Below are 21,537 nucleotides of genomic sequence, written 5' to 3'. Positions count from 1 at the left end.
GAGTAGGGGACATGCTATGGCCAGCATGGTGACAGTCATTTAGAGGATCCTCACCATCACACATTTGATCTGACTGACTGTGTCATTTCCCAGTGATATGGAGAGGAACATGGGATTCTTGTGTGAGTTTCTGGTTCTTCTGTCAAAGGGCTCAGTAACCTGGAGGCCCATCCCATTAAGATTCTTGCTATCACTACCTAAGGGCATGAAGGAAACTAAATAAAAACAGAATTTGAATATAACACTGAGCCCTAAAACTCTCCCCCAATTGGTTATCCAACCCTAAGTGGCCAGCCCTGAACTCATATACATAGAAGTAACATTATGTGGACTGAGCAGGTTGTATCTATATATTTCTGAATAATGACAGTTTTTTTAAAGACCATGGATTTCTGAGAGTTGAGGGAAGAAAGGGGAAAATTATATAATTATATTTTAATTAGAAAATTTTAGATTTACTTATTGTGTATTTTATGCATATGAGTGCTCTGTTTTCAAACATGCCGGGAGAGGGAATCAAATCCCATTACAGATAGTTGTGAGCCAACATGTGGTTACTGGGAATTGAACTCAGGACCTTTAGAGAAGCATTCAAGTGCTCTTAACCTCTGAGCCATCTCTCCAGCCCCTTAAAAAATTTCTTTTAGAAGCCAATAACCTCTCTCTTAGATCTGAAACATATCTGTTTATTATTTACTTCAGGCTTATGACTCTTTCAACATAAATATTGTCCATACAGACCTATAAGGTAGTCCGGATGCCATACCCTGATGGACCCAGCGTAAAAGAGCACTCCCCTACAACCTGCTGGGCTATTTTCTGTAGACTCTGACTCATTCTTTTTTTATTCAGCTAATTGTACAGTCAGTCCGTGCCTGCTTTATGACAAACATGGGGATAAAATGTAAATGGAAACTAGAATTTCAAATAATAAGTTCAATAATAAGTTCTCCCAATTGCTCGCCAGGATCAGGCTGAAGGTAACTGAGCAGGAGGTTCAGGCTATACTGATACTAACTTTTCCTACCTTTCAGGCAGAGACGATGGTTTTTAGATCTCTCTAGCTCCTCCAAAAAAAAAAAATTAATTTAGAATCCAGAAATTGTATTATTATTTTCCATAGAGTTTTAAGCATTTTATAAGAAGAAAATATTGTAAGTAATTAAGAAAAGTACAATCTTTGGATAATATCCAAGTGATTTATTAAAGAGCATGCCAATGCCATTTATAAAAGCAATATATCATCTGAATATGTTTTTGAAAACATATTTATACTGCTTTGCAATTTTCTTATGGTTTCTACCATTTATGTAAATAAAATCATAAGAGTGATTCATAGGAGCCTTTATCACTGACCTTGCTTGTTAATTGCTTTGCACGGTGACCACAAAGAAAAATAAATTTCCAGTTAATGAGTCAAGAGATGGGATATTTTATATCCTGCAGAATGGGTGCTGTACTGGAAACACCAACTATTTTTTCTCAGTAGATAGAAAGTTGTTCTAGAGACCAGGGCAAGGGTCTTTGCAGCCTGAGAAGTGCAGCTGTGCTGACACACTGGTTTTTCTAATTTTATTGTTTTTAAAAATTGTATCTTTTTATTGAATTTTTATTAATTTTAGTAATGTTTATTAGGCATTAAGCTAACGTTTAAAAGCTGGCGAGATGTGGACGAGTGGGTAGTAGTGCTCTTCAGGCTGCCTTTATCCTGCCAGCCGGGGGACCACCTGACACACCCTGCTTTTGCACTACTTTGGTCCCAGCACTTAGAGATCTCTTAAGTTCCAAGACTGACAGGGCTATGGAGAGAAGCCCTATTTTGAAAATACAAACAGTACTAACCCCCACAAAGAAAACAAAACAAAATCCTGGAGAAGTTGCAGGGTGTGGCCCCAGCATCCTGATGTGCAGAGACAGGGGCATTTCTGTGAGTTTGAGGCCACCTTGATCTCTATATAGTGAACTCCAAGCTAGCTAGGACTGCATCTGCATAGTGAAGCCCTGTCGCCAAAACAAAACAAAACCAAGCTAAAACTGGAGGAATTAAAAGGTGTTCTAAATCCTGTTAAATATTTATATTGTAGACTATTGATGGCTTCATTTAAATCTGTCTTTCATATGTAAATTAGACAAGGTTGCAGAGCTACATGTTTACATGGGCACCCTTCAAGAACATGCATCTTGAGTGATTTTTCTCTACAAAACCTGCCCATTCTTTTTAATTAATTTTATTTCACTTAATATAGCTTTAAATATTCCCTCAGCATACTTAATTTTTTAAAGTAAAGAATGTTTATAAAGGTTTTGTTTTTCCCCTCAGAAAATTGCAGAATTGTATAGTGGAGCCAATTTTTTTTTTTTAATTTCTTTCTTTATTTTATTTATTTTTGGTTTTTCAAGACAGTGTTTCTCTGAATATCTCTGGCTGTCCTGGAACTCACTCTGTAGACCAGGCTGGCCTCAAACTTAGAAATCTGCCTGCCTCTGCCTCCCAAGTGCTGGGACTAAAGGTGTGCGCCATAACTACCCAGCTATCTAAATTTATTTTTGAAAGCAAATGCAAAGACTTTTTTTGTTTTGGGTCTCCTGATAAAATATCCTATAGCAAGCAGTACTTTTTCCTAGAGACTAGTAGGGCAAGTGTCTTTCATGTATATCATCATTTAAAATATCAGGTTTTTGGTTTTGTTTTGAATGTTCCTTTGTGTGGCTAGGGGACTTCCAGCCTAGGCATACTAGGTAAGCAGTTGGCTATAGAGCTATACAATGGCTCTAAATGGCCAGCGTTGCAAAAGTGCCCTTGTCTTTAAGGGTATGAGGTTTGTTCTTGCTTTTGCTTCCTCGAGGAATCTTAGAACCGAGGTACCCACGGTGCTTTAAACAGCATCCTTGTATGTCTTTATATCAGCGACCTTAGGTGGTTTACCTGCCAGTAAAGCTGTCAGCTGTAATCTGCAGTTTCAAGGGAAAAACTAATAAAACGAACCCCGATTTCACAGTTTAAACCTCATTAGTCTAATTCGCCACACTGCAAGTTTATTATTCTCCTGTAGCTTGAGGGTCCCTGGTTGTAATTGCGTTGACCCTTCAATGGGTTCCACCTCTCTGGTACCTCTCAAGCTCAGCCTACAGCTTGGAGCGTCATTAAGTATCTCATTACATAAACACAGGAGAGTTTTCAACAGAAGCAATACTCGGTTCAGTGGAAGACAGCATACCAGCAAGGTTCCCTGTTTGAATGGGGTAGCCACTCTGCCTGACAAGAATCTGCTCGTCTCAGGCTCTGTCTGACTGTATGTCAGTAGCACCATTCAGAGAGCTGGTCCACTTGGGTCCTTATACTTACTGTGATGCCGGACCCTTGGCCAAGTAAAATGGCTAAGTCCTTCCTAATGCAGATGTCTTCCTCTGGCTATTTCTCTGGAGAGGATGGCAGCTGTGATGAGGAGGGCGCCGTACAACTTTAACCCAAAGCCATAGAGATTGATCTTTAAAAAAAAAAAAAAAGACAAACTTTAAAAAAATTAACTTTTATAACTTGGACTCTTGTATCCCAGGCTGGCCTCAAACTCACTCTGTAGCAGAGCTTCTGGTCTACCTGCATTGAGTGCTGGGATTACAAGTGTGAGCTACTGTGCTCAGTTTATTCAGTACCTGAGGAGATTGAGCCCAGGGCCTTACCAGGCTAAACAAGCACAGTGTAAACTGGGCCACCCCATCCCCCCGCCCCCACCCCTGCCCCTGCCCCAAGCCCTTGACCTGCTTCTTGTTATTCATTTAGGAGACTGTGTGACTTTAAAACTCATGTCATTGTGTGCCTCATCAAAATATTTAGTCCAAAGCTTGGGAGAGGATTCTGTGAATAACACACTTAAGTGTTAACACAATGATTTGGACCAGTGGACCCTCCGTTAAAGCCAAGTGGGCATGGTTAACTGCCCATTATGTTAGAACTCTTGAGGCAGAGGTAGCTAGACTAATGACAGTGCACAAGCTCCAGGTTGAGGGAAGGACGCTGCCTCAATAAAGAGCTATCAAGGAAGTTACTCAGGGTCAACCTCAGGCCTCCTCATCCCTGATCACTATAATGCATGAGCCCATACACATCCAAACTTGTACATATGATCCACACACACTATGCATATACATGCAAAAAACCATACACATGGTGCACACACACACAAACACGCACACACGCTATACATACACATGCAAAACAATCTGACTTACTTTCCTATACTTCTGTAAATGCTTTCTTGCTCCTAAACTGATACATGGAGGAAGAAAATGTGTTTCTGCCACATAGGTACAAAGCTAAGTGAAGTCCAGGATCTGCTGACAAGGCCTGCCTTCCACAACGTGACAGGTAGCAGGAATCCCAAATTAAACAATAGTTTGTCTTGACCTCAGTACATGCCTCTAGTCAAATTTAGAAAAATAAGCAATAAGGTGAAACTTAAAAAAAAAACAAAAAAAAACCCTTTCAATATACACATTTTCAAATGTTGACAGAGCTTCATAGGGGGTGCTGAATAAAGTGCCACAGAAAGTTGGTCATTAGGCCAAGCTGACAGTACAAATTATTGTGGTATAGGTTGAAAGGTTCTAGCTCATTTGAGGCCTGGCTGGATGCAAGCCTTAGAAAGTTGTTATCATGGCCCCACGCTGCTAACCAGCCTCCAAGATTCACTTCCCTGTCCCTTTCTCTATAGCTGCGGTCTCCTGGGAGCCCTGCTGCACCTGAGCTGCCCATCGAAACAGAACTGGATGACCGAGAACGTAGGATCTCACACTCCCTCTACAGTGGGATCGAGGGGCTGGATGAGTCGCCCACCAGGAACGCAGCACTGAGCAGGATAATGGGTGAGTCAGGTAAAGCTCTCTTCATCTCATCTCATGTTTACGCTTACCCTGCTCGTTCATGGAGAGGGGCTTAATGCAATATTAATGTAAAGGAGGCCTCTGTCTCTGAGAGAAAAAGAGAACAGGTTTATTATGGTCATGCAGGAAACAAAAATGTAAGGAAAGTGCATCCATGCACTGAGTGGTTAAATACGCTGCAGTTCCCAGATGTCTGATGAAGACAGAAAGGAAAAGGATGTGAAAGAAGTGTTTTTAATAGTCACAGTATCCTGGGCTTCTTGAGAACAGTAAGGGAAGCTACGTTTTAACAAATGACAAGGGCTGTGGAAACAGCTCAGTTGGTGAAACCCTTGCTGTGTAACCTTAAGAATCCATTTCTGATTCCCAGATCCCAATATAGAAAGCCAGATGTGTTGGTCCTTTTGTAGTCCCAGCACTGGGTTGGAGGACAGACTGATCCCTAGAGCTCATGGCCAGCCAGCTTAGCCTAAGGCAGGCCCTCGGTCCCAATGAGAGACTCTCAAAAACAGAGCAGACAGCTCCTGGGAAGCAGTGTCCAAGGCTGGGCCACATGGGTGCACACATATACCCATGCACACAGTGGTGCATGCTTGTGCACACATATGTGCAGCACATATGCATAACAACTTTAAAGTGAAGCTAGAAGTTGTCACTCTTGGTAGAACTGCTTAGTTACAGATAAAGAATGCATGAGGTACATAGTAAGACATGTCTTTAAAAACAACCACAGTAGAAACCCAGCTTTATTCTTTAAATCCTCAGTTCATCTCCTGCGACTTTGATCTGCCTCTTGCTGCCATCTTGGCTCCAGTGGGTGAAGTGGTCATAGGCATTTGTCCTACTAGATAGGCCAGGCCTTCTCCTAACAGACCCTGGAGTGGCTGGGTTTGCAGAACTGCTCATCTGGGGGTTAACTTGAGAGAGTTTAAGATATAAGAAATACTTCTGACATAAAAAACTCAGACTTTATGATGAGTTTTGCAGTTCTCTAAAGTAAAATCCCAAATTTAATTGCATTTTGAGAATACTTAATACAGATCTAATACAAATACAAGTTCCCATTGTGGTGCATCATTGAAACGGAGTTCGGTTGATTTGGTGGGGTGTTCATGGAAAGCTTGTCTTGTTGGCAAGGTGGTGTGTTAGCAGTAGACACGAGTGCTTTAAGGAACAGTATCATCAAAGAGATTTCTACTGAGCACAGCAGAAAAATCATATTTGTATATCAGCATAAGTAGTGAAGTTCCCTGTCATTTTTCTTCCTCTTCATCTAGCTTTCCCCCTTGGAGAAACTGCTAAATTCTCAGTTTGTTACCTTTGATATGGTCCAAGCATGTTTTTCCCATTTTACGTGTGACACAAGAGAACCAGGGAGGCAGTCCCTGCTTTTGGTTTGACCCCCCATTTAGTGTAAAGGGCCTTGTTTCTAGTTTCTAGCTCGCTATGTGCGTGTTGGTTACCGCTGCTGATGGGTTATTTACGCTTCCTTGTCAAGCTGTAAAACATCTTTGTCAAATTCTTACCTGTTGAAAAAACTCTCAGACCCCTGGGAAAGGATGTGTGCATGTGTCCCTGGATCTGTGTGCATACAAAGTGATACGCTGTAATTTCCACTTTATTATAGGAACATAGGATTTGCCATACTGATCAGCCCATTGGTACACCAGCTCCTGTAACCAGCATCCTGCCTCCAACCCCTGGTTCTTCAGAGGAAGGCGAAAACCTAACACTCAAACACATACCAGCCCCCACCCAGATCTTTCACCTAGTGACTTGTTGAAATGTGTAACATGGGTTGAGGAGTACGTCATTTTTTTTTTCCATATTTTGTCACCCGGTTTTGTTAGTCCTGACTTGTTAGTCTTTTTCAGCAGGTAATCTGGGAGGCAGTGTTTTCTTTCCCTCTGCTAAGTATGTAATGGACCCTTCTACTCATGGTGACTCCCCTTGCAGGCTGGTCCCTCCTGCTATGCTTGGTTTTGCTCCTGGGAATTATGGACTGGGGATGACATCATACTCAGTAGGCCAAGTTTTTATAGTGGTTTATCTTTAGGGAAAGGGATTGAATCCAGGGTTTCTCTATGACTTCATTTGTCCATGTCCTTAAGACATGTTTTATATGCTGTACTGGAAACTAGGTAAGGCCCATGTGGCTTTACCTAGGGAAATATATAGACTTAATTTATCTTGCTGTTTACAAACTTCAAAGTTATTATACTTTTTCCATCCTTATCCTAATATGGTTGGCTATAAAAAATGCATGCTACTGGTGAAGTTAGATAGCACTGAGATTAGAAATCCTGCCACTAGGAGGAAAACAATACTTAATATCAGAATGTCTTTTCTCCATCAGCCTGCTGATTTATACTGTGTCAGGTGCATAGACATTTCTCAGCGAGGTCCTACCTGGCTAGTTCATTGATTGTCTCCTGAGTCTTTAAGCTCACTCCCTATAGACCAATGTTTCATATGATAGAAAAAGAAATGCTGAAATTCCTTATGATGACACAAAGAAGTGATTAATTTTGTGTGAGCAAGGCAATTTTTCACAAAGAGTACTTTGTGAATGCACCAAAGGAATTTTAAAGGCTTGTGATAATTTTTGAAAGGGTATATATCCCAGAAGAGAGACTTCAAAAAATGTACAACCAAAAGGAAACATCTTTCCTCATTGGAAGGATGTCAGATGTCTTCAGTCACACTTTCTCACTTAGCGGATAAGAGCGATGTGTCCCAAAACCCCGTGATGATTTTGCTTTGTTTTGGTTTTGACTGTTCCCTCTTGGGGAATGCCAAGCTCTCACGGTAAGTTTTAATGACACCACATTGACTGGAAGACTCTGAGGTATCTCCATAGCCTGGTCCCCTGGTCCCCATGTGATAAGATCCTTCAGACATTTCCTTGACACTCACATCACAGGCTTCGTTCTGCTCTGGTGTCAGAGTTACAGAACCCTGGACAGTAGCTTGCCTGAAATGGCATATTGTTCCTGAACCACAGTTTGAATGTGTGGTTCTCTGGGCAGTGGGTCCCTCTTTAGTAACAGCCAGTTTATCTCTATCACTTTGAATGGATCACTCAGAAATGTGACCAAAGGCCAAACCTAACCATACTCCTCTCTTTTTGGCTGGATTCCCACTGCCATTAATATTAGAACATGAGTCCTATTTTGTATTAGGAAGCAACTCATAAGGGCTAGGAATATAGCTAAGAGTACTTGCCTAGCATTTACAGTGCCCTGCTCCCAGATCCACAAAATTAGGTTAAATAAGTTAAAAAAAAAAAAAAGTAAATAAATGAACAGATAGGTAGGTAGATAGTAGCAGATGTGGCCAGAAGTATCCCTTCATTAGTCTTCTTAGTATTTCTCCTTTGAAAAGCCTTGAGAGACCTTTTCAACTATTCAGCCACCTTAATAACAACAGTGAATAGCAGACATAGTTTGCCAACATGTTTACTTTATAAATATACCGCAATCTCCTTTTTGTCAGCATAGAACATTATTTTTTTAAGTATTTGTCTGCATAACTTTGTTTAAAGCAAGTTTATTCTGAGCTAAATTTTTGTTTCAGTTTGCTGTTTATCTCAGTGGTTTCTATATTCGTACTTTTATGGTGGTTTAAATAGATATGTTCAGAATATTTTCATTTTGTTAAAAACTTGACATAGAGAATGGAGATGCTGATGCTGGTTTTATAATGAGTTCTGTTGCTGACAGTTTTCATCTGGTTTGTTCCTGATACCATGCATTGTGTTGCCTTCCATGTAAATTCATCAATGAATAAATGTTTAGTAAACAATCACTTTGTATGTTATTGTTTCTCTCTCTAAGACCCTGCACGTTCATTGTGTAATCTGGAGATATTGATGAAATAGTTGGGGCGGGAAAGAATTTAGCTGATAAAAACTGAAGCCACCTTGAACGTGATTTGTGTTTCTCGACTCTGATGTGTCAAAGGGCCAACAGATGTCAGTCAGAGGTCCTGGTGTGTCTCAGCGGGACATGTAGCTTTGAACTGTACACGTTTGGTACCCCTGACGGTTTCTAGAACAAGATCTTGGAGTAGTTCCTCGAAAGCAAGCTAATTGGAGGAGAACATGATGATCAGATCCTGAAATCTTATAAAATATTACACTGGAGAGTAATGCAAGAGAGACTTCTTGCCATTTTGGGGCAGAAAGAAGGAGGTGGTGGTGAGGGAAGGCGAATATGAGAGAATAAGAGAATGTTGTTTGAGAACCAGAAAGGCAGATAGCTATTGAGATTCTGTGCCATGTACAGTTCAATGTTTCTACATAAAATGGTGTAAGACCCCCCACACACACACACACACAGAGGAGAGAGAGAAGATTGTATGATCCAATTAGAGGGTTCTATATTTCTTACTAGGCTTTCTCTTAAAATAATTGTGTCAGTGCAAGGGGTTGCATGTTTTACTTTGAAAGGTACGCAGTATGATTACTCTGTGATGGTTCCTTGGTTAAACTATTCCTGAGTGAGGACTTGGTATTTAGTAATGTGACATTTGCCTCTCCAGTCAGGGGAAGGAGCCCTGGCTTCATGAATTTAACATGTTCATTCAGGAGACAAAAATACATCTTAAAGGAAAGCATTTCTTTGGCCAGTGATAGTGGAGTTTACTACCATGGATGTACTAGTGACGTTTTGTTGAACAGATTACTACTCTAATATCCTACAGCTTGAGTGGAAAGAGGCGATTTGAAATCAAGACTGAGAAATGATTGCACTTGATTTACTTTTATGTCATGAACATTCATAAGAACCTGCCAGTTCCGTGGTTTGTCAAAATGGCACATTTGAATCAAAGTAGGACATTTTCCTAGCTAGTATGTTGAGCAGAGGTTTTAATGAACATACATGGTTTCTATAGCAGTACACTTAATGCCTCTTAATGATGTGTTTTTAATTTCTGGCAAGTTTTTTTGGTAAGGCCTGAAAGATATACAGCAACTTAATAGTTTTCTGTTTCTTTACTGAATCAGCCACAGAAAGATATATTGTGCTTTAAACTTATCAGTTTATCCATACTTATGCAACGTGCTAATAAATGCTCAGTTTTAAAGCTAGATCTAAGACCGATATGAAAATGCTAATAAAAGGTTGTTGAACTATTTTTGAAATGTCAATTTATTGTGAAGGAAAAGAGCAACTTGTTCAAAATGGTGGTGAGTCTTGAGGAGCTCCGCAGTCTTGCTATTTTGGATAACAATCAGTACAGTTGGTTGAGCAGATATGGACATTTGATATAGAGGGATTGTTTTCCTTTTTTCTGTGAGGTGGGCAGGGAGATTGTCATGGTTCCTTGCTTGCCTGGGTACACACTTTAATGTGTCATGTCATACGGTCTTTGTTTCGTGAATTCAGTCTCTTACAAGATGTGCACCTGGATAAAAATTTTATCAGTTTTCCTTGGAAGACAAATGGAAAGACTTTGGAAAGAAGTTGTAAGAACTGTAGGTGATTTGGAATAAGGACACAATTTGTGCTCCAGCATTACGTTTAGGGACCTGGAGACTTGAGACATAGTATTGTCCCAAGAAAGGTTTTGGTGTGTGAATGCCATCAACAAGTTTGACTTCAAGGGCCTGGAGAGAGGACAGAGAGACCTTGAGCATTTTGTAACTAACTAGTCATACTTGAGGTCCCCTCTTTTCAAGGCCTCAAGAAGCACATCTGGTTCCATTCCTTCCTCCCAGGAGAGGCCTTAGGGCCTCAAGAAACGCATCTGATCCAAGCTAAGCTTTCCCCTTCTAGGTTGTTACCATGTCAAAGTATTCTCCCTGGCTTGCATGCCAGGCCTTGTCAAGTGTCACCTGAATTCATAATGTGCTGATTTTTGTGGCCACTTTCTGGGATAATTGCCATCATTTCTTCTAGTAGAGAAGTCATAGCCAGTATTCAAACCCTAGCTCTGATCACTTTGATTGACATGCTTATCAATCATACCCTGGAAATCTTAAAACCAGAGATATCTATCACATGTTCTGCTGCATGCTATGTAGCCAGCCATGCTGTGGAAGCGGTCATTAACCGACCTGAGGTTTGTGTTTGACAATGCCTTGGGAGAAACAGATGCACTGAATTCTCTCATTCCATCAGGTAGAGTAGGTGTGTCAAAGACTTAGGGGTTTTCTTGATGTAGTAAAATTTTAAAATGAACAGGTGTGGCACCTACATTGACATCTAGAATTTCTTTTTCACCGGTCAGGTAAATGCCAGCTGTCCCCCACGGTGAACATGCCTCACGATGACACTGTCATGATTGAAGATGACAGGCTGCCTGTGCTCCCTCCTCACCTCTCTGACCAGTCCTCTTCCAGCTCCCATGATGACGTTGGGTTCATAATGACAGAAGCAGGCACGTGGGCCAAAGCTACCATCAGTGACTCAGCCGACTGGTGAGTGAGGAGCCCAGGTCTGGAGCTTACTATAGCATAAATAATATCTAAGTCATTCCCAAATTGATCCAACAATTGGGTTAAAGATTAGTAGTTAATATGCCTGGGAACTAGAGATTTACTGGAGGGTTTTGTGGGTTGTTTTTCCTGTTTGTGGAGTATATGCATGCATGTCATGTGTGTTGGGGTGTGCTCCCCTGTGAGTGTGCACAGAGAGACCATAGGTTTGTGCCGCAGTCAGGGTTTTTATTGCTTTGATGAAACACTAAGATCAAAAGCAACTTGGAGAGGAAAGGGACACTTCCACATCACTGTTCATCATCAAAGGAAGTCAGGACAGGAACAGGGCAAGAACCTGGGGTAGGAGCTGGTGTAGAGGCCATGAAGGGGCTGCTGCTTACTGGCTTGCTCCTAGTGGCTGGCTCAGCCTGCTTTCTTACTGAACTAGAACTACCAGCTGAGGGATGGCCCCACCCACAATGGGCTATGTCCTGCCTCATCAATCATTCATTAAGAAAATGCCCTACAGGCTGGTCTACAGCCAGATCTTAAGGAGGCATTTTCCCAGGTAAGGTTCCCTACTCTCAGAAGACTGGTTTATGCCAGGTTGAAACAGCTACCCAACACAGTTGGCGCCAGATACCCTAAATGCTGTTCATCTACGTTTTGTTTTTTTCATGTTTGTTTCTTTGAGGTAGTCACTCACTGATCCTGGAACATGCCAACTGGCTAGGCTGGCTGTGAACCTGAAACTGGTTCTTCATACCTGTGTAGCTAGCAAACACTCTATCCACAAAGCCATCTCCCCATCCCCAGCTTTTCTCTCTAGTATTATAGCATTAATGTTTACCAGGCTTTGAACTGCTCCTAACAGACACAGAGACTTTGTGGATACTCTCCTGATTTTTATTTTTGCCCCATATTTTTGCTTTTGTGATGGTAGAAGAAAGCAATTGATGCTGTTCGCCATGTGTGGTCTTCAAACATCACCTTGTCCTTTGGTCTCCAGGCTTGATAGAAAAGCATGCTATCAAACAAAGCTGGTTTTGCTGAGTGACCCTCCTACCCATGCCCACCTGTGTCACATTAGCTATAAGGTTGGAGGTGCTGAGGACAAGCATTTTTGTGTTAACATTTCCATGGTAACATTAAAAAAGTAAAACACCCCTGCTGTCCTCTTTCCCCATTCGTCCCCTCCCTCCTCTTCTTCCTTATGAGCTCAGGAAAACATTATTAATATATTTGCTAACTCTGCAGATGTTCTCTTGAAAGAACTTGACCTGCTCTTGGGCCCTTGAAAAGTTCATCTCTAGCTTTTGTTTCTGGCTTTTTAATTCTCCTTTGGAAAATAAAGGATATAAAAATAGAGCTAAGTCAGAGACCATATGATGAGGATAGCTTAGCCGCCAGTAAGTCTTCTGGTTGGGGGTGGGGTTGAAGGGGAACGGCAATACACAGGTGCTCTTAAGCTGACCTCAGCTCTTATCTCACTGGAAGTCAGCGGAGAAAGGTAGTTTATCCGTGTCTACAGTGTTCTTCAAGGAGGCAAGTCTCCACCATGAAAAGCCACTGTGGAGGGGATCCTAGGGATGGATCTGCATTGGTAAAAAGACATGATGAGCTTGCAGGGATAGCCTGAGGCATTAATTTCCCTAAGATAAATTTGAAAAACACACAAGGACTTTTATGATTTTTCCTTGGGAAATATGGGGCAAGGGAAAGAACGTAAGAGTTATCTAAACGAGCATGTCATCTTTTCAGCCTCAGAGCTTTTCCTGTCTATCTTTCCCTAAACTTTGATGAAAATGTTAAAAACAAACAAATAAACAAACAAAAATACAAACAAACAAAGCTCAGCAGGTCAGTGAGGCAAGAGTAATCGCTGGAATTTCAGGGATAGGGGAATGGATACGGCTTTTTCAGAGAGTCATCTGCCAGCCTTACACTCTATCTGAATAATAGTCTAGTATATTGTTTATTGTGTCTGAAATAAGTTTAATGAATATGTTAATCAGCCAAAAATTAATCATGTCACATTTTAAGAATATTCGGTTATTTTAAGTCTCTTATTAATTTGCAAGCTCATTTGACATTTTAGAATGTGTACATTTATAGTTGACTGCACAGTTATGGAAGGCTAAATGTGTCAAATGGCTGTACTTCTAATTTGTTAACTAATAGAATATCTTTTTTTCTCAACCTAGTAATTGATGTAAGGGCTATTAACCATGTTTTATTAAGTGAGGGGGAAAATATAGCAGCAAATTCTAATTTTGATAACAGCATTATTTGGGGGGATATAAAATGAGTTTCAAAGTATGCTAAATAGAGATTTTAAGCTAAATCGTCAGGAAGAATTTAAATTACTTTGGGAATTCTTTGCTAGAATTTTCTGTTACAACTGTATTTTAGTAGGGTATGGTAGTATATATCTGTAATCCCAGCACACCTGAGGTGGAGGAAGGAAGATTGAAGTTTAAAACCGGCATGGGTAATAGCAGGACTCTCTCAGACATAAATCAACTAATGGGGCTGATGAGATGGCTCAGTGGATAGTGCTTGCCCTGAAAGTAGGAGAGCCTGAGTTTGGATCTCCAGCACCCACACAATTGCTGGGCAGACCTAGCACCTTGGAGATAGAATGCAAGGATCCCTGGAACAAACTAGCTAGCTTAGACTCTGGGTTCAGTCCGAGACAGTGTGTCAGTAAGTAAAATCGAGAGCACTGAGGAAGACCTATGCTGACCTTTGGCCTGCATACACATAGATGTGTGCACATACAGACGAGCAGATCCAAGCACACCACACCACACACACACACACACACACACACACACACACACACACACACGCACGCACGCACGCACGCATATGTAAATAACTAACTATACTACACATTTGTCATGTATACAAATTTAATGTCTCATTGAGTTCTTAAAGCATTCCATGTACTCACAAACTTGGGGTTTTTTGTTTGTTTGCTTGGTTGGTTTTTTGCTAAACAACTAAGGATTCCACTTTAATACAGAGAAGAATTACTGTTACTGAAAGCGCATTGCTTCATGTTTGCTTCTACAGAACTGAGTCATTGTTATTTTCTGGATGTTTGTTGTTGGTTTGTTTGTTGTTTGGTTCATTTCTTGAGACAAAGATCTTACTGTATAACCTCAAATGACTCATTATGGAGACCAGGCTAACATTAAATGCATAGAGATCCACCTGCTGTTCCCTCCTAAGGGCTGGGGTTAAAAGAATCACCATTAAAACTGGTTGATCCTAGGGAATTTTTGCTCTGGAAATTACTGGATATCGTTGTCAAATGCTGATTCTAGTATTTAAGTCTGACACATCAGACTCATCGGCAGATATGGCACTACTTACAGGAAATTCAAACTGTCCAAAGTTTTGTAGAGCTGTGATCCTATACTTACAATGAGAAGACTGAGTCTATAGCACTAGCGAAACAGCGTGCACTGAGATCTAGCCTAATTTTATAGAAAGAAACTGCGGCCTGGAGAGATGCTCAGCCGTTGGCTGCAGTTGCTGCTCTTCCCCAGGATCCGAGATCAGTTCACAGCACCCACCTCAAATGAATAATTATGGTTCACAGCCTCCTGAACTCAGCTTCTTCAGAGGGTCTGGTACCTTCTTTTACCCCAACTCACAGGTGTGAGGCCTCCACATACATGCACACCTAAAATTAAAAATAGATCTTTAATAACAAAATAAAAATAGAAACAATAGCTTTGTCCTTGGCTGGTCTCTGGGGTTTAGTTTCCTGACGTGTTCTTTGTCCCTACTCCCCCCTTTTCATCTAACACACACACATACACACACACACACACACACACACACACACACATACACACACACTACACATAAATCAGACCACATCCCTTTCTCATGCAATATTTTGTGATCTCGGTTTTCTCTCCCACAATGCTCCCTGTTCCTTTCCACCTCCCTTCCCACCCAACTCCATGCCTTTTCCTTCTCTCTCCTTAAAAAGCAAACAGACAAACAAACAGCAAAAACGGCAATAACATAACAGTCACACCATAAAGACACAAAATTGGAAACAGTACTACACAATCAAAAGATCAGTAAGTTGAAATTTAAAAAGCCTACGTAAAACAACTTGAGACAAGAAGTCTACAAAAAGACCTCTGGGACTGTTTGGTGTTGGCCATCTACTGATAGACATGGGGCCTACCCTTAAATGTGATTAGTATACCCAATGAGATTCTATTGGAGAAAACTAAATTTTCCTTTGCAAGGGGAGTGTCACTTATAGATAGCTTCTCGGTTAGGGATGGGAGCCTGTGTCCACCTCCCCCTCTTGGGGCTGCGACCCCTTCTGGCTTGAACTTTTGCAGACCATGTGCATACTGACGCCATTTCTGAGTTTACACGTGCATCAGCCCTGTTGTGTCCAAAAGATGCTGTTTAGTTAGCTCCTTCCATCCCCTCAGGCTCTGACAACCTTTCTTCCTCGTCTTCTGTAAAACTCCATGAGCCCAGAGGAGAGGTTTATAAAGACATTTAATTTCGGATACAATGTTCCAAAGTTTTCCGGTGTCTGCACATTATCTAGTTTGGGTTTCCTTGTTAGTTTCTTTCAGAACACATCTCTTTTTAAAGTTGTGAAATTGCAATTTATATGGTTACATGTTACAGTACAAGGTGAGTCTTGTCAAATATTCAGCCTTTCCAACGTCTGACTCATTTTAAACAATAACAGAAATAGTGATCTATTATCAAATACAATGAGGGAAAGTGCAGAGGAAAGTAGAGAAGAGAATTTTCACCCATAGAGTTAGCTTTAACGTTAAATCAAATTGTAATTTTTCTCTTACTTTCCATTCAATCCCCCTTTTAAAAAATGAGGTATATTGTATTTAGTTTAAATCTTCAAAAAATGTGCACCTATTCATGCACTAAAAGATATGGCTTTAACTAAAGTTGAATGTCTCTACTTCTTAGTAATTAATTTTATGACTTTTTTTTCTTTCTCTTCACCCCAGCTCATTGAGTCCAGATGTTGATCCGGTTCTCGCTTTTCAACGGGAAGGATTTGGACGCCAGAGTATGTCAGAAAAACGCACAAAGCAATTTTCAGATGCCAGTCAATTGGATTTCGTTAAAACACGAAAATCAAAAAGCATGGATTTAGGTAGTGAGTACAATCTCCATGATTCTTTGAGTAAGGTTCGGATGCTTCGGGATAAGACTCAGGGTCCCAAACACATGTCTATTTTATTTTTAGCAATAGAGAAAATAAATTTAAAAAGTGTCAATTTGGCAAAAAAAATTAGTTTTCCTTGCATTTGAGATGCCCATAACTGCTCACCATAGCTCGTTGACATGATAAGTGGTTAACGTGTGCTTTTGGATGAGAAGGAAAGCAAAAAACATCCTGTATCCTTGTAGCCTCATTTCGAAATGAGTCATTTCGATACTTTGTCCATCTGAGAAGCTGCTTCTCTTAAGATGATACTTGGTGGGATTTTTAACTAGAATGCGTTTTTTGGAGAGAAACCATTATCTCAATCCATGTCTGGGGCTTTAGTTGTCAATGCCCTCTCTGATTGCTCTTCTTGAAGTGCTAATTGATAGGCCTTCTTCTGTTGTAACCATTATAGCCTTGAATCAGATTAGTAACCTACCTGAGAGAATACATTCCAGAAGGAATCTGAGAGCAAATGGTGGAAGAAAATAACCATAGTTGTTCAGTTAGACACCAACCAGGTAGTGCCTCCCTTCGATTAAAACCTACCCCCCAAAGTAATTCAATTAATTCAGGTACAAACTAAATTACTCTTTAAAAAAACTTTTGTTAATCAAGCATAACTTATGCTGTTTTCTGGTGGCTGTTTGAACCTCAAGACTAAAAGCATTAATTTGTCAGACATCTATTTATATAAAATTGGACAGCGCATTGCCTTGGCTAATGATGATAACACTAACAGTACAAATAACACACGTCTGTGAGACAAAATGACTGGCATACTGCATGAAGGTGCTGTTTATTCTTCTCCCTTTATTTTTTGATTACGAATGTTTGCTTGGTGTTTCACTTGACTTGCATGGAATATTGCCTAAGAGCTGCGCTCTAACTGTCAAGATTGGGGGAGGGTTAAAGCATGTTGGGCTTGGGGGACTAACTGGGCTAACCATTATACATTTACCTTTTAACAGTAGCTGACGAGACTAAACTCAATACAGTGGATGACCAGAGAGCAGGTAAGAACGGACAGTTAGTCTGTTGCCATAGAAACCGTGGTTCAAGGAGCTTATCATGATTATAGAGCTGCCCGTCATGTCGAGTGTAAGCACCACTATTCCAGGCTCACTCAGATGCTTTCGTTATGGGAAATCGAATTGCAGGAGAAAAATACATTTTTTTTCCTGTTATGAGAAATTTATCAGCAATACGTGTGACAGATGGAACGGACTACCATTACCGGGTTAAAAACAACCTTAGATTTTTTTTTTTAATCTTACTTGTATAGGAATGTTTCATGGTGATTTATTTTTATAAATCAAAATCCTAAGATAACATCTCTTCAGTTCGTTAGTATTGTGCAATGTCTTAGTGACGGTCTGTGCTCCAGATAGTGATTTTTTATTTGAAAATAGCATTACCTGTATCAGCAGCTCTCAATTCGTAGGTCACAACCCCTTTAGGGTCTCATGTCAGATATCCTGCATACCAGATATTTACAGTATGATTCATAACAGTAGCAAAATTACAATTATGGGGTAGCAAAGAAATAATTTTATGGTTGGAGGTCACCGTATCATGAGGAACTGTATTAGCAGGGTTGAGAACCGCTGTTCTATAGGAGCACTTTGACTAAGTGATAGTGTCTGGGTTTGCCATCCACGCTCCTGTGTTGCCTCTGCTGCTTCCTGTATCTTTTTCAGATGGTGGAAATAGCTCATTGTTAACCCTGACATTAGTTTGAACTATATGACACATATGGCTTCGTTAGCTTTTGGAATCTGTTCTAAATTTACTGCTTAATCATTTCATAGAAATAATGGGCTACATGGACTAGGTTTAGCAGTACACTATATCTTTTTATATTACGACATGAAAATAATCAGCAGAGTCTGTCAGTGTAATTAAGCAGTGTGCTGTGTGCAGTTGAGCATGCATGATTTATTAGTGTATTTTGGAATCTTGCTTTAATTATTCTAGATCCAGGATAATGTAATTATATCACTTAGCACGTATTAGCTTTAATTTGCCTTTTTAACCTGCTGTAGTAATTAGTTTCAGCCTGTGTGTTCTACATACATGCATAAAGATTATTGTGGTTGTTCTTGGCATTGCCATATTCTATGAAGTAAATGATAGATTATAAAATCGCATTCAATAAATTATAAGATTGGCTGTATTCAGGGCAATTACCTATAGCCTCAGATCTTACTAAGTAGCTATTTTTCTGATATAACATAAAATTCATTGAAATTCTGAGTTGGAACTGTAGACCAAGTCTTAGTAGTTTTCATGTGTACTGTAGCAGCTAGTGTTTGGTTAAAGAAGCCCTGTGCCAGGCTGAGCTGCTTACCCTCACAATGTGACAGTGCATACTGTCCGGTTATGTGAAAATCAGGGATATTTTATTGAAACAATCCAAACCCACATGAGGAGAATAAAATTTATTGTGAGTAAAAAAATGAAAAAAAATAGCATAAAGACTTTTAACTGAAGACATTATATAATTGTCCTGTCATGGATTCAGATTTAATCATCTAGTAAAGCTATGCATGTGTTTTTGTGTTTCGAATGTTAGGTCTTAGAGGAGAAGAGCATTTTCTGGTTTTGAGTGTACATGTCTGTCCTGTGCGTGGAATTAAACTGGAAGATTTTTAAGACAAACTTTATATAGACACCAGCATGCTTTTCGGCTTGGGGGATTTAATCTCCATTGGGAAGTTCTGTAGATGTTCAGTGTTAGCCAGTGAACAGAGTCCTCAGCTGAGTTGTTCTCTTTTCCTCATTTCAGAGCTGCCTAGGGCCTTTGGCAGGTTAGCCCCGAGGTGTTGGGCAAGGCCTGCTGACATTTTGGCATAAATATCTGTTTAGTTGTAAGCCACTTGTAATGAAAACAGAATTTCTTCTCCTTTCTGTTCCTTGCAGAAGACACCTTCACTGAGGCTTTTTTTTCCCCTCAAGAGGGATATTTATTAGCAAGCAGGAATGAGAAGCCAGATGTGCTGCTCATCTTTAATCCCAGCACCCCTGGATCTCCTTAGTCTACCTTCAGAGTTCCAGGCATGCATAATGAGACTATGTTCGTCGTCCCCCCCCCCCAAAAAAAAATAGAACAGCAGATCTAGAGCTGGGGTGAGCTCAGTAGTAAAATGCTCGCCTCAGACATGGAAGGCATCACACAAATAAATCTGCACTAGGAAAATATTCTGCACGTGATTTCCTTGATCTAAATACAAGATTTAGAGATCTTGTATTTTATTTTTGCAATGAATAGACTTTCTGTAAAAAGAATAAGGAGAACATGGGATCATTAAGACTTTTTTTTTAGATGTAAAAATTCTTATGTAGTAAGGATCTAACGACAGGAAAGTTATATTAAAATATTGTTGCAAAAATCCTATATTCGTGAATAGTCTTTGACTATGGTTTATATAGAAGACCCCTTCACAGTTTTTATCATAGTGAATGCTGAGTTTATAACACCATGCTAGTGGGGCTTGAGGTCCAAGCCCTGTGCCTGCTACTTAGCACTCTGGCCCTGAGCTGGGCCTCCAACCCAGAACTCTTAAAGTTTCTTCTTTAAGGTATGAGATCTATGTTACAAAAGCAGTGAGCTCCTCTAGTTAGAAAACAGATAATAAGCAAATTTAGGCTAAAAAGCTATGGGGTCCCTGACAACTGTTTGATTTTATAGTGATGGGATGTGGTTGACTACATGTAATTAAGTGGGTGAGGGTGTTTTTCAGTAACTGAGTCAAGGTGCCTTTGCTCAACCCTCTACAGATTGACTTTTTTTTGCAAAACTCTTTATTTTGCAAATTTCAACCATGCGAGAACACACACTATCCATGATTATCAACATTATGCTAAAGTGTTATATTGTAGAGAAAGAAGGCTCTGGATTATTTACACTGCTAATTTTATGTGTTGAGGGATACAGGGCCTGGTGCACTTGTAGAGTTTTCTTGCGGATGTAATTACTCTATATGTGTATTTGTCTTTGCAGAACTGCTTTATCCTCAAGGGCATTGGGACCATTTCTTAAATTCACTGTCAGTTTTTGTTACAAAGTACACAAAAGTCTCAGCGAACTTCTCTTGAAGAAAAGGTTACTGTATACTTACATATATATATATATATATATATATATATATATATATATATATATATGTATGTATATATAATAGCATTGTGATGGCAGTCCCTACATGAGGTGCGAAATCACTGCTAGGGGTACACCTGTACAGATATACCTCTATAGATACTCATAGCCTTGGGAAAGATTTACCTAATACGTGTTTTACATGAGCCAAATACTGACAGGGAGTTTTGAAATCCCCCAGGCATAATTGATTCAGAAATGAACTTTTACCAAGATTGTGAAGGTGGAATGTGTGTCTGTTGTCGTGTTTGGTTCCATGACATCATCCCTTCTGTTTTGGAACACGGTTCACTTTCCATCCTGTGACGTAGCCTTTGTGAGTTACTTAAGACTTGTCAATCGTGTGCTGTGATGAGTGAGCGTGACCTGTTGCCACCTGAAAGAAATTTTCAGTGTGTGCTTCAGTTACAAGACAACTGATGGGATACATACACACCTGCACTGAGAACTCAAACATATCATCCTTGCTCCTGAGGCCCATACATTCTAGAATACTTCTCTACTGTTAAAAAGTAGTGCCTGCTTCTCTGTCTGTTTGCATTTTCAACATCCCTGCCCTCCTTGGGCACTGCTACCCTGTGGTGAAAATAGGTAAGATATGTAATATAAATGAAGCATTAGAGGCTAATTCTTCTTTTGACACTTTCAGTTAGTATTCCTTGTGTCTCACCCCTGAGCTGTGGTGAGCTCACCCCTCAGCCATTTGTCTTCCAGGTAGTCACATGAGGAAGCTACTTCCTAATTATTGATAAACATATGGTGGGGTGACCTCATGTGGAGATAAGCTGTTTAGTTTCTCCAACCCTCCTTTATTTGTTTGTTTGGGGTTTTCTTTTTCATTCTTTT

The 21,537-nt window shown here is 40.2% G+C and overlaps 1 protein-coding gene across 9 annotated transcripts in view; it reads left to right on the top strand.

Moving 5' to 3' along the window:
• The window catches only part of Pard3 (par-3 family cell polarity regulator), a 544,654-nt gene that overhangs the window by 329,361 nt on the left and 193,756 nt on the right, over window positions 1–21,537 (top strand). For 2 of the 9 annotated variants that reach the window (XM_021170616.3, XM_021170609.3), the window contains exons 15-18: window positions 4,713–4,872; window positions 11,116–11,305; window positions 16,330–16,481; window positions 17,504–17,548. In XM_021170616.3, coding sequence (XP_021026275.1) covers window positions 4,713–4,872; window positions 11,116–11,305; window positions 16,330–16,481; window positions 17,504–17,548 — 547 coding nt within the window. The remainder of the gene's footprint in view (window positions 1–4,712; window positions 4,873–11,115; window positions 11,306–16,329; window positions 16,482–17,503; window positions 17,549–21,537) is intronic. The other 7 variants (XM_021170618.3, XM_021170613.3, XM_021170617.3 and 4 more) reach the window with 5 other exon arrangements.

This window comes from Mus caroli, unplaced genomic scaffold, assembly GCF_978045245.1.
Source record: "Mus caroli unplaced genomic scaffold, Mus_caroli_1 scaffold_10, whole genome shotgun sequence".
NCBI lineage: Eukaryota > Metazoa > Chordata > Mammalia > Rodentia > Muridae > Mus > Mus caroli.
The sequence above is the reverse complement of the archived record's forward strand: the minus strand, read 5'-3'. Positions and strand labels throughout refer to the sequence as shown.